We start from the raw sequence: 14,145 nt of genomic DNA on the forward strand, positions 1-14,145 counted from the left end.
CTGGGCATGCCCAGAAGCTGTTTAGCAGGGGAATGCGGCGTCGCCCGGAAATGGCGAGCGGGCCGGTGCCGTCGCATTGATTCCTGGGAGCTATGACGTTTAGCTCCCAGGAATCATCGCGAGGCAGGAAGTGACGGGGTGAGCCTCGGCGCTGGAGGAGGAAGCAGTCATAGGTGAGTATTTACGATCTTCAATAAAAAGGTGAGTAAACAAAAAAAAAAAAATAACTATCCAATTCCTTTTCAGGTGAGCTCTACCTAGCGGAGGGGCACAAAAAAAAAATCGTTTTTGTGCACGGAACTCCGCTTTAAGTGTGAGCCTGGGGGAGTGTTTTCTAACTGTTGGGGGGAGGGATGGGCTTGTGAAATGTCCACACACACCTGTGATCCTTTATGGAAGGATCACAGGCACTCTGTCATCATTTCAGAGAGGACGGTCAGCTGGGTTTACAACATTCATGGCCGCCGGTCCCGTTGATCAGCATCCCCGCTGCCTAGTGGGGGCAAGAGCATGCTGCCGGCGCGCTCCCCCCTCCCCCCCCCCCCACCATGCATGAAGATAAAAAGCCTTCTCTGTGCAGAAGCACCCCTAACCTGTGCCCCATCTCTATATAGCGATGTCCAAGAGTCTCTCGGCCATCCTGGGACTCTCCCCTCTGGCTGAGTTACAGCCGCGGCGCCATTGGCTCCCACAGCTGTCAGTCAGTGAGCCAATGAGAAGAGCGAGGGATGGTGCTGAATGGCAGCTCCATGTCTAAATGGACAGCTACTTGCTGTGGGGGCACTTGATAGGAGGGAGGGGCCAGGAGCAGGAACACGGAACCAGAGAAGAGAAGGCTCTGGGCTGCTCTGTGCAAAACCAACTGCACAGAAGAGGCAAGTATAACATGTGTTTTTTTTTATCACTTTAAGACCTAGACTAAAGAATTGGTTCCTGCCTAGAACGCATTCATAATCTCTAGTTTACATCAAAGGCATTCTAGGCATTGATTAGAATCTCTGAAAGTGTTCTCACACAGCATTGTTTTGTGTACAGGAAGTAGTAATTGCTCATTTATATTTTTCTGCGTATCTTTTAAGATCATCTACTGATCTCTTGATAAGTTTAGATGCACCCTTTTTCTTTCTTCTTCATAATTTTTGCAGATGATATACTTCATGAATAGCTTAGCATATGTTTAGACATACTCTATAGCTCTTCCGGTGTTATTGCAACTAAAACTTTTGTTCAAGTTTAGTAAAATCTGTTTAGGGTTTTATATAGATAATGCATATTAATTTGATCTTCAAACCCACATTTTTTTTTTCTTTCAGGATCTTTTGGAATGATGCTTATTTTAGGGGAAAAGAGAATTGTGCATTGTCTGACCCTTCTCGGATCTATTTTGAACTGCATTACTGTGAAATGAAGCACCCGTGAGGCAGAATACACAGAAAAAGGATCTTCCTCCTTGGTTTTCTGCAAAGAATGGTGGTTGTACTGTTAACAGAATTCTTTCAAGTGAACAATTTATGTTGGAAGTGTTGGAAGCATGAAAAATTGTAGAACCTATTTTCCCTACACATCTGGAAATTCCAGCTTTGCCTCCAACATTGTTCTAATGTTGAGCCTTCCTTTTTCTCTTGTAACATAATTTTGGAGCTAGGATTTGATGGGTGAAATACAGAGGTCTGTAATAATCAGTGGCTTTGTTGCGTTTTTAATGCATTGATGGGTCATTCCACCTAAAATCTCGTTTATCAAATTTGAGTTAACTTCAACCTATTTCTCTGACAGTGAGGTTACTCAACTGCAATTTTAGTCTCTTCCACCAGACATGGATGGAGCCTTACCACCTGCAACAAGGGGTGTCTCACATTTTAAGCTGCATTAACCATAATGTAATATTGATAGAAACTCACAAATGAAAAGAACCTCTTTAATGGTTGGGCTGACCTGAGAACTCAAATGAAGATGCCAATAGGCATATGTGTGGACTTAAGCGCTTCCCTTCTGGCCCAGGTTGTATGGAAGTCACTCTTTCCCTGATCAAAAAAACATCTCACCACCTGTATGTTTGCATTATTAGCTTATGCTCTAACAGTTTTTATAACTTTGATGCAGATGGTGGTGGCAAGGTCTTGGTTTATGGTATCCCTAAATAGTTTTTTTTATTTTTACACCACTTGTTTCAACTGTACAACATTAACTTAAGTGCTTAATAGAAATGGTTCACCTGATGAAAAAGTTTCAAGCTTTCTTAGTTTCTTGTAAATAGTAAATAGCTTGTTCATATTATAAAGCCTTGCACATAAAAGGGTCGGAGTAAGCAAGATGTTTTTTTCTGATAGACCTTATCTGTATATGTTTGAAATAAACGAATTCATTTTTATTGTTTTTGGTTATTTTGGTTCACAAAACCATCAGCATCGTCGCACGCTAAAAATTAGAAATATAATTGTTGTAAAACAAGTAATGACCTCTTGCACATCAGGTTTAAAATGCAATAACAATAATGCAATACAGATGATAGAGTGAATGCAGCTAGCAATGTCTTATATTTAACCATTGATTCTAGGCTTACTGTTTTAATTGCATCTTCAAATATTTTAAGATGCTAACTGCATAAATGAAAAGTTTAATGAGGAATAAAAATTTTCTTGTACATGGGATGAAGAAAAATTTTAACTAATTCAAAGTTGCTTATATTTTTTAAATTAATCTATTCATATTAATTATTGTCTTGGCATACAGAGTCTGAAGGTCTTTGTTTACTTGAAAAACATTTAGAGTTCCTACAAAATGTATGTTCTTCGTACATGAACAATGTATGCTATGTGTGTATAGAAGACAAATAAAGCCTGTTTACGATCTACATTTTTTTTTTTTTTTACATCTAATGTTTGTTATTTTTCAGAAACAAAGTATAGAATAAAACAAACCAGAATTTGCAAAAAGGAAAAAGGGGGACAGAGCGTACCCCAAATAATAACAGGACTTTGTAGGAAGTGATGTTGTCACAGAGATGAGCGCATATGCGTATGTTTTGTAAAAGTATAAATAGGATTAAGAGATCTACAATTTAGACCTAATGTCTACAAAACCAAAGCAAACGGCTTCAGCTGTTACACATATCCAGAGTTTGCAGAATCAAAATAAGGTCCAACGCGTTTCGCAGAACACTTTCTCTGCTTCTTCAGGGAACTTACATGTGCATCTACATTCTTCCAAGATTTGAAAAGAGGAAAGAAGTACATCAAAATGTTATTAAAAATAAACACTTATTATTCATCAACAAATAAGTATCTGCTCACCAGTTTTCCAAAATGCACTTAACACCTCCAGACGCAAATGGATCAATCCGGGTTGTACGTCGACTAACTGGCCTCTGGTAAGAGCTCAGGGCAAGGTCTGATGGACACTGGACCATATACCCGAGGTACAAGTGGACCAAGGTGTTGCCCAATAACTAGGGTGAAAAAATACTTCGCTCATTGGATATGTATATATGCTAATCTATCGCCAAATATCAAGAGGGGCCTAGTCAATCAGCACACACAGAAGGTTGCACCTCTAGCATACATACACCTACTCCACATACATACACAATTCTTACCCAAACACCCACAAATACCTACCCAGTAACCTGTACGCAATCATGAAAACACAACCACATCTGGCTTCCAATCCATACACCCACCTCCCAGTCCCCACATACATCCCATTAGTACAAACACATCCCACCTTCCACCACACAACTCCATGGCTATACTGTGTACATACATACCAGCAAGGCTCCCAACAGAATCCCCCCCAACAACACAAACCATCAGCAAAGCAGGCAAACCAACACATATCTACATCAGCATCCATCTCCCCCCCCTCCTTCACACACCCACATCAACAGCCCCTCAATCCTACTATAGGCACTATACCACCGACTATGTAGTCTCAAAGGAGCACGCCCCCACAAATGGGTATCCCAAAGAAATGTAACAATAGACCGCTAACAACCACTCCCGGTAACTATACTCCCCATATAATTTAATTCTAATGTTTCACCTTGTATATCGCTGCTGTATATGTGGCACATTAACCCCCGGAGCTACATCCGGCTTGTGGTTCCACCAGCTCGTTTATATATGGTCCTGCCGAACACGACAGGGCCAAGATGCTGCCCACTGACATCCTGTCTGGCATAGGCGCCCAGTCCAACACGGCCTGGGATGCGATAGTTACAGCCAAGAGCCTGGCGGGTCTGCTTTAAGACCGGTGTTTCTGGGTGCCCTGGTGTCGCAAACATTGACTGAATGGGCTACACTACTACGCTGTGACCTGGAGGGGAGACAACTCCCTCCTTGCTGTTTCGGAGCTGTTGGACCAACTGGTGCAAGGGCTGCAATTGTTTGTGCTGCCGCACTGGACACTGCTCCCATGCTGGGTCGTTTGTCCTTTTGGGCAGTGGTCCTCCGACGCATGTTGTGGCTGAAGTGCTGGTCTTCAGATCAGACTTCGAAGAAAGCTTAACTGGTCTTCCCCTCCGGGGATCGCCTCTTTTGGGCTACCTTGGCTGACTTTAGCAAAGGTCTCACTGGGGGTAAGAGTACCTTTCTCCCATAGGCTACCAAGGATGAGGACCCCCATCGCTGATGAGAACCTTCCTTTTCAGCACACAGGGAGTTCTTTCGTCCCTCAGGGTCAGTCGATGAGGCAAAGTCCTTCAAGGCTCCCTCGGAGGCGGGGGGGGGTTCCAAGCGACCCTGGTTGGGAAAACAAAAATCAAATCTCTCCAGACCTGCGGACAAGGCCACTTCGGCCTGAAGGTGCGCCCCCACCCATATCTGGGGTGGAGGGATGTCTTTGCCGGTTCCCAGACCAGTGACTCTCCCAGATTCAAGACAAATAGGTTCACGAGGTAGTGCAGTCGGGGTACAAGATCAAGTTTCGCTCTTTCCCACCGGTAAGGTTCTTCCCTTCCACTGTGAGGCTGTCCCCAAATCGCTTACTGACTCTCTTGGGGGCAGTATGGGACCTGGTACAACAGGGAGTAATATTTCTGGTTCCGTGTGCGGACCCTTTCTGGGGCTTTTTTCACGCCTGTTTACAGTACCCAGGAAGGAGGACAAGGTGTGTCCAATCCTGGACTTAAGGGGCTGAATTGTTTTGTGCAGGTTCAAAATTTCAAGATGGAATCCGTTTGCACGGTGGTGGCCTCCCTGCATCGGGGGGACCTTCTGGCCTCCATGGATATCAAAGATGCCTGCCTTCACATCCCATATGGGCAGGACACCAACGTTTTCTGCGCTTTGCAGTGGGAGTGGACTATTATCGATTTTGTGGCGTTACCCTTTGGTCTCGCTTCTGCTCCTCAGGTCTTCATATAGGTGTTTGGCTCTAGTTCTGGTGCTACATAGTTGCATAGTTTGTGAGGTTGAAAAAAGACATCAGTCCATCCAGTTCAACCTATGATGTGTGTGTGTGTGTGTGTGTGTGTGTGTGTGTGTGTGTGTGTGTGTGTGTGTTAGTACATTGTATACCCCTGTATGTTGTGGTCTTTAAGGTGCCCATCTAATAGTTTTTTTTGAAACTATCGATGCTCCCTGCTGATACGAATGCTTGTGGAAGCGAATTCCACATCCTTACTGCTCTGACAGTGAAGAACCCCTTACGTATTTTAAGGTTAAACCTTTTTCCTCTAGTTTATTGAGTGGCCACGTGTCTTATTGTATTCCCTTTCTCTAAAAAGTTTGTTCCTTATGCTAGGGTCCTCACAAGTACAGTATTTGTACATTGATATATCCCCCCTCAAGTGTCTCCTTTCCAGAGAGAATAAGTTCAATGCTTGTAGTCTTTCCTCATAGCCGATGCCCTCCATTCCCCTAATTATTTTTGTTGCCCTTCTCTGGACTCTCTCCATTTCCAGCACATCCTTCCTGAGGACCGGTGCCCAGAACTGGACAGCATACTCCAGATGTGGCCGGACCAGAGTCTTGTAGAGTGGGAGAATAATCTCTTTATTTCTGGAGTGAATCCCCTTTTTTATACATGCCAGTATTCTGTTGGCTTTGCTTGCAGCGGCTTGGCATTGCATGCCACTGCCAAACCTGTAGTCCACTAGGAGCCCCAGGTCCTTTTCCATCTTAGATTCACCTAGAGGTTTCCCCCCTAGTGAGTAGCTTGCTTTCGTGTTTCTGACGCCCAAGTGCATTACTTTACATTTTTCAACATTAAACCTCATCTGCCATGCAGTTGCCCACCTCATTATTTTGTTCAGGTCCGCTTGCAAGATTTCCACATCCTGCATAGAAGATATTGGCATTCTTAGTTTATTATCATCCGCAAATACCAAGATTGTGCTAGATATCCCCTCCTCTAGATAATTTATGAATACATTAAACAAGATTGGTCCCAGGACAGAACCTTGGGGGAACCCAATTTCCACACCCGCCCACAACAATGCTGTTGTGACAATGGGGGCGGTCGGTCTGGGAGACTGGCCAATCTGGGCCTGACTTGGCCTCACCCTTAGCCAGGGTGTTTCTTCCTTCAGAAACACTCCACAAGCTCCAGACTGCGGTCAGCTGTTGCTGTCCAGCAAATGGTCGTCCCTTCGGACCTGTATGTGAGGTCTGGGACTGATGGTGTCGTCCTTTGAGGCGGTCCCTTTCGCTCATTTCACACGAGAATCCTCTAGAAGGACACCCTTCTCAAATGGAACAAAAATCAAATTTCCTTGGACAATCCGATCCAGCTGAGCCCGGTGACCAGGGAATCACTGATATGGTGGCTTCAGTCCCTGATGCTCACTCCAGGAAAGTCCTTCCTTTTCGATTTATTGGTCTATTGTCACCATGGATGCCAGTCTATCCGGGTGGGGAGGGGTTCTCGGTGGATTTTCTGCTTAGGGACTCTGGTCCCTGGAAGTATCCAGGTTGGTCTATTAATGTACTGGAACTGAGAGCGATCAGGCTTGCCTGGTTCGATGGACCGAACGTCTTTGGGATAGTCCAGTGCGCATTCAATCGGACATGGCCGTGGCTTATGTCAATCACTGAGGGGGTACCTTAAGTGTCCCTATGGCCTTGGAGGTGGCCGGCATCCTCCAATGGGCGGAACGCTTTATTCCAGCTTTCTCCGCTGTTCCCATTTCAGGAGTGGAAAATTGGAAGGCGGATTTCCTCAGCCGACGGACCTTGGATCTAGGAGAATGGTCTCTCCATCTTGAGGTGTTCCACTAGTTGTGCCCTATTTGGGGCACTCCAGATAGGGATCTGTTGGCATCCCTGATCAACAGTAATGTGCAGCGGTTTGTGGCCCGCTCCTGGGATTCTCGGGTAGACTCCACTGATGCCCTGGTGCCCCGTGGGGTCTGGATCAGCTGCTGTATGCCTTTCCTCCTCTCGGGTTACTACTGAGACTTCTTCGCAGGATAGAGGCGGAAGGGATTCCGGTCATTCTTGTGGTTCCAGACTGGCCTCGTTGGGCTTGGTATGCCGACCTGGTTGGGCTAGTCGCGGACGCTCCCTGGGGACTTCCTCTCAGGGAGGACCTACTGTCAGGGGCCGATCTTCCATCCTGTTTTGCGGTCACTGGCTTTGATGGCTTGGCTGTTTATAGCCGGGTGCTGAAGGAAAGGGGATTGTCTGCTTCAGTCATTCCTACTCTGCTCACACCGAGGAAAGCGACTTCTAGAATGATCAATCATTGTATGTGGAAGTCCTATATTGTGTGGTGTGCGTCTGTTGGAGTTCCCCCAAGCTCTTGCTCGGTGGCTCGATTGTTTGATTTTTCTTTCCATGGGGAGTTGATCAAAAGTTGGCCTTGAGTATATCGAGGGTCGTGTCTCGGCCTTGGCAGTATTCTTCCTAAGGCCATTGGCCACCCTTTCCCTGGTGCGTTACTTCATCCAGGGGGTGCGACACCTGGTACCTCTGGTGCGACCTCTGTTACCACCTTGGGACCTTAATTTGGTGCTGTCGGTTCTTCAGAACCCTCCCTTTGCAAATTTTCAGGGGATTCTCCTGCTTAACTTGTCACAGAAGGTGGCCTTCTTTGTGGCTATTACTTCTGCACGCAGGGTGTCGGTACTGGCGGCGTTGTCCTGTCATTCTTCCTATCTGATGGTCATAGGGATACAGTGGTACCTCGTCCGGAACCGTCCTTCCCGGTGGTTTCCGGTTTTTACTTGCATGAAGACGTCTTGTTAGCCTCCTTGTGTCCTAAGCCTACACATCCGAATGAAATTGCATTGCATGCTTTGGGCAATCTGGGTGTATCGGCAACTACTGACTCTTTTCGTAAGTCAAATTTATTTTTTTGTGATCACGGGTGGCCCTAGGAAAGGGTTGCCTGCGTCTGCTGCTACTGTTTCCAGATGGATCAGGCAGACGGTGGTACAGGATTATTCGATAAGGGTCAGGGTCCTCCTTTCCCTGGTAAGACGCATTCTGCTCGAGCACTTGGTGCTTCCTGATTTTTTTTTTTTTTTTCCGGCATCTGTACTTCAGGTTTGTGAGGCGGCTACCTGGTAAAACTTTACAAAGTTTTATAAAGTTGATGTGCTGGCATCTGCGGATGCCTCTTTTGGCTGCAAAGTTTTGCGGGGCTGCTGTTTAAGGGGGCCCTTAGTCTCCCTTGAGGGTTTCTGTTTCTCAGGTGGGTCTCATCTTATTGTTTTAATGAGTCCTATGTTATCTGGTTGGCTATGTTTAGCCTTGTGGACTTGTTTCTGCTGTCCCACCCCTCATTTATGGCACTGCTTTGGGACATCCCTACTCATTTCAATCAAAAAGTCTGCGTCTGTCAATGAGCGACAGAGAAAACTGGATTTTTGACTTACCGTAAAATCCTTTTCTCTTAAGCTCATTGACAGACGCAGTAGCCACCCCTCTATTTTTGAGTTGGGTTGGTATGATTTCTCTGACACTGCTTTGATACAAAACTGGCATCCTATAGCAGGAAGTGAGGGTATACCCCCTGGGACTGCCCATAGACATAGGCAGAACTTTTTTTCTGCCTAGTGTCCTACTCCTGTAGGGGGCGGTATAACCCTACTGATTTCAATCAAGAAGTCTGCATCTGTCAATGAGCTTAAGAGAAAAGGATTTTATGGTAAGTCAAAAATCCAGTTATTTCAGTAATTTAAAAGTAAAACTCATATGTTTTGTACAGATTCATAACACACAGAGTGATATATTTTAAGCATTGCTTTCTTTTAATTTTGATGATTATGGCTTGCAGCTTGTGAAAACCCAAAAACCAGTATCTCAGAAAACTAGAATATTACAAAGGACCAATACAAAGGATTTTTAAATGCAGAAATGTTGGCTTAATGAAAAGTACATCCATGTACAGTATAGTATGCACTCAATACCTGGTCGGGCTCCTTTTGCATGAATTACTGCATCAATGCGGCGTGGCATAGAGGTGAGCAGCCTGTGGCTCTGCTGAGGTGGTGTGGAAACCCAGGTTACTTTGAGAGCAGTCTTCAGCTCGTCTGCATTGCTGGGTCTGGTGACTCATCTGCCTCTTGACAATACCCCACAGATTCTCTATGGGGTTTAAGTCAGGCGAGTTTTCTTGCCAATCAAGCACAGTGATACCATGATCATGAAACCAGGTATTGGTACTTTTGGCAGTGTGGGCAGGTGCCAAGTCCTGCTGGAAAATGAAATCCGCATCTCCATAAAGCTGGTCAGCAGAAGGAAGCAGGAAGTGCTGTAGAATTTCCTGGGAGAGGGCTGCACTGACTTTGGGCTTGATAAAACACAGTGGACCAACACCAGCAGATAATGTGGCTCCCGAAATAATCACTGACTGTGGAAACTTCACACTGGACCTCATGCAACTTTTGATTCTGTGCCTTTCCACTCTTTCTCCAGACTCTTGAGACCTTGATTTTTAAATGAAATGCAAAATTTACTTCGAAAAAGAGGACGTTGGACCACTGAGCAACAATTAAGTCCTTTTTCTCCTTAGCCCAGGTCAAACGCTTTTGAGGTTGTCTGTGTTTCAGGAGTGGCTTTACACAAGGAATGCGATAGTTGTAGCCCATGTTTTGGATATGTCTGTGTGTAGTGGCTCTTGAAGCACTGAAACCAGCCATAGTCCACTCCTTATGAATCTCCCCCAAATTCTTGAATGGCCTTTGCTTCACAATCATCTCAAGGCTGCAGTTCTTCCTGTTGCTTGTGCACCTTTTTCTACCACACTTTTTCCCTTCCGCTACACTTTCCATTAACAGCTTCTTTAGCAAAGACCTTTTGCGACTTATCCTCCTTGTGGAGGGTGTCCACTGACTGTCTTCTGGACAACTGGCAAGTCAGCAGCCTTCCCCATGATTGTGTAACCAACTGTACCAGTCTGAGGGACCATTTAATGGCTCATGAAACCTGTACAGGTGTTTTGAGTTTATTAGCTGATTAGTGTGACACCATGAGTCTACATTACTGAACTTCCTCACAATATTCTAATTTTCTGAGATTCTAAATTTTGGGTTTTCTCTATATAATATGAGTTTCACTTTTTGAAGTGAATGACTGAAATTAACTTTTTGATGATATTCTCATTTTTTGAGATGCACATGTATATTGCATTGTTTTATGATAACCTCCTAACTTTTAGTTTATAAACCCTGACACGTATTGCTTGTTATACCTTTTTTTTCATAGTGGTGCAAACAGCACTTCTCTGATAGACCTGTACTGTATATACTCTGGGCATGTGCATGCTGCCTGATTGCTGTTGTACAGCAGCCTATGACAAAGAAAGCAAGCACACTTGGCTGGAATGGGCTTGCTCTATTTTTATTTTTTTTTCTTTGAACAGGTTGGGTTTTGTTCTTTCTTTCTTCATTTTTCTTTTGCTATCTTTTCCTTCTCCTTACCACCCCCATCTTTTCTCCCCTCCCCCTCCCTTGCCCACCCTCTCACATCAATATTTGGGTTGACTCAAATGCCTGCGACTTTATATGCTATATTATTTTATGGGCCTCATAGCTTTATCTGCCTTCCCTATCTGCTATTGATGATGTGTTTTTTACTTTTTATCTACAAGGGGTTTAATTCCTCAAACACACCAAAATGATTCACTATTTGAGAAAGCACTATGTAGGCATTTTCTGTATCCAGAAGCCCCATTTCTTGGCAGCCTCTGCTAAATTTCTAAATGCACCTTATCACCAAGTCTATTTTTCTAATGCCAAAATTAAATGGGAAAAGTGTTCTTTTCTCTTACGTCCTCCGACAGTCGCCGTCGCCTCGAAGTCATCACTGTTGGGTATTGACTTCTGCTCCGCAGGAGTAGCTAGGCATATAGACTTAGTCAAAAGGCATTAGCATATACACACCCGTGGGGGCTGTCCCATCTGGTCAATACCCCCCTGCAGTGAACACTCCCAACTCAGTTTTAATCTGCCTAGCATCCGGAGTAGTCAGGCTTCCCTGTGCTGGGGCTTCAATCTCAGCCTTTCTAAACTTTTATTTGATTTTCTTTGAAAATGTCAGTTTTTTTCTTACTTTACTAGCTGTTTATTTTGTCAGCTTCTAGTGTTAGTCGTTTCTTCGGATGAAGATGGATCATGCGGTGCTGGGATTCGGACTGACCGCCCTGGTTCTCCAGGGCAGAAGGGTCAGATGGACCCCCAGCCCGCCATCGAGCGTTCATCTATGGTTCTCCCTGGCATTATGAACGACCCATCCCTGCTCGCCGCAGGGATGCAGCCGTGAGGTGGCTACCTCACAGGACACATCTGCGATGCTGCAGTGTCATGTCCCTGGCTAACAGCATTCCCTGTCAGATGAGGACAGCGGCTTTCCGTTCATAGAGGCATCCCACGCCATCTGGTACAGGTAAGTACTTCTGTGTGGGGCCTCTGTCTGGGGTGGCAGTCTGTGTTGCTGTGTGACTCCCTGATGCGGTCCCTGTGGGGATCGCTTGTGCAGATACTGTATGTTTTCTGGGGGTCTCCTTCCCTGTGTCACTTCGGTGCATTGTTGGGGGTGCAGACATTTTTGTGTGGCGACCGCAGCGGCATGCATTCGCGTGGTCCGCCATCTTTGATATGGGCAGGCATGTTTAGCTTCTCTGTGGGCGATACTGCATGCTATTTTGGCGCCATCCGCCGCCATTTTGTGGGAGGTGGACGATCGGTTCGGCGACCATTTTGGCGTAGCCTCCAATGCATTCCTATGGGGCAGCCATTTTCCCTAAGTCTGGCAGTCTATAGTTCAGCCTACTTCAGCAGCACTTCCTTTTCCTCTGCAGCAGGACATCGTTAGCAACACTCTGCGGGCTCTGCAGGTTATCGCTCTCAATATTCCTCTGTATTATCGCTTCTGGCTCAGTTTTCTCTTCTCTTTTTGGGGGTCTTTGTCGCTGTAGCGGTGGGCTGTGCATTCCGCAGCGATCTTAAAGGGGCAGTACACATTTTATTGCACTGTTCTTTTCTGTAACCTTGAGCAATGGATTCTCAGGATAGCAAATTTCCCCCAGCTCTGGTGGGGGCTCCCAGTTCTCCTGTGGCCCCGCTGAGACCTGATTTGGCTGCTGTGGTGGCGACTTTGGTGTCTAATATGGAATTGCTGATGGCTGAACGTGCTGCAAAAAAGAGGGCTAGATTGTCTCTCTCTTCTGATTCAGATGGTGATATGGCTGCTGCTGCGAGCACGCCCTTTTCAGGGTCCCGCTCATCCTTGGACCCCCCGGGGTCTGAGGGGGAGGCTGAGGTGGAGGGGGTTAATACCTCCTCCCCGGGGTCGCCTGAAGAACGGGCGACCATAGATGAGTTAATTATTTCTATTAAGCAAACACTACATTTGGAGGATGAGCCCAGTCCTCCTGGCATTGTGTCCTCGTTTGGGACGCACAGGACCCGCAAGTCGGCGCAGGTTTTTCCCTGCCCAGCTGAATTTCATTACACTGTTAATGAAATGTGGCGCGCGCACGTTGAAATGTCCATTCCTAGTACCTAGTCGGTTCAAATTGCTTTATCCTTTTGCGCCGGCTACGGAATCACGATGGTGTGTGCCTCCACAGGTGGATCACACTGTGGCCGTGTTAAACAAGGCTACCTTGGTTCCTTCTGAGGATACTCCGGTGTTCCGAGACCCTACAGACCGGCGGTTGGAGTCTCTAGCCCGCCATTCCTACACGGTGGCGGGCTCGTTGCGCAAACCCGTTTTTGTGTCCGTTTTGGTGGCTCAGGCGGTGGCTGATTGGACTAAGATAAGATGCTTAGGAGCAATCTCGTGTCTGATGGTGTTCCGCCTGCCCTTCTGGAAATGGTGGATCAGATCCACCAAGGAGTCATGTATTTGTGTGATGTGGCCTTGAATGAGGCCCCTTTAGTGGCTCGCCTCTCTAGTGTCGCGGTGCTTAACCGGCGACTGATATGGCTGAAGAGCTGGTCGGCCGACCAGTCCTCACGGAAAACAGTTGCTGATTTTCCCTATGCTGACTCTTGCCTTTTTGGCGAGGCGTTGGATACCCTGGTGCAAGGCGTCACGGGGGGCAAGAGCACTATGCTGCCCCAGAACCCGAAGAACAAGTCCTTTGGGTCAAGCGGGGTTTGGCGTCTCGATCCGGTCAGGTGTCCTTTCGTGCCTTTCAGAACCAATCCAAGGGCAAGCCCTTCAAGGCCCAGGGCAACCAGAAGAAGCCCTGGGCGGGTAAGCAGAAGTCGGGTAATGCCGGCTCGGCGGGTCAGTCCGCCTCTGCCTGAAGGGGCGCCCTCACCCATTTCAGGGGTGGGGGGACGTTTGCGCGGTTTCCTCCAACCTTGGCTGCTCCGGATATTGGACAGGTGGGTTCAGGAAATCATTCGATCGGGGTACAAGATCGAATTCCTTTCCAGGCCGGCGGACAGATTTTTTCCCTCAAATCTTCACGTGCCTCCGGGGCTTCTGCAGGACCTGCACCAAGCGGTGCAGGACCTGCTGTCACAGGGGGTGATTGTCCCGGTGCCTCATCGGGACAGGTTTTGGGGGTTTTATTCAAATCTGTTCACTGTGCCCAGAAAGGAGGGCAAAGTGCATCCTATTCTGGACCTAAAAGCGCTGAACCGCTTCGTGCGTGTTCGGAAGTTCCGTATGGAGTCTCTCCGTTCGGTGGTGGCTTCTCTGAGTCCAGGAGAATTCCTGGCTTTGATAGATCTGAAGGATGCGTATC

General features: G+C 46.6%; 1 protein-coding gene across 1 annotated transcript in view; it reads left to right on the forward strand.

Annotated features, from left to right (window-relative positions):
* The window catches only part of SORT1 (sortilin 1), a 252,133-nt gene extending 250,494 nt beyond the window's left edge, over positions 1–1,639 (forward strand). Inside the window, exon 20 of the mRNA XM_082244645.1 lies at positions 1,314–1,639. Within this exon, the coding sequence (XP_082100771.1) occupies positions 1,314–1,328 (15 nt within the window). The 3' untranslated portion in view covers positions 1,329–1,639. The remainder of the gene's footprint in view (positions 1–1,313) is intronic.
* The last annotated feature ends 12,506 nt before the right edge of the window (positions 1,640–14,145 follow it).

Source organism: Pelophylax lessonae, assembly GCF_965119305.1.
Source record: "Pelophylax lessonae genome assembly, chromosome: 2".
In the NCBI taxonomy this organism is placed as follows: Eukaryota; Metazoa; Chordata; class Amphibia; order Anura; family Ranidae; genus Pelophylax; species Pelophylax lessonae.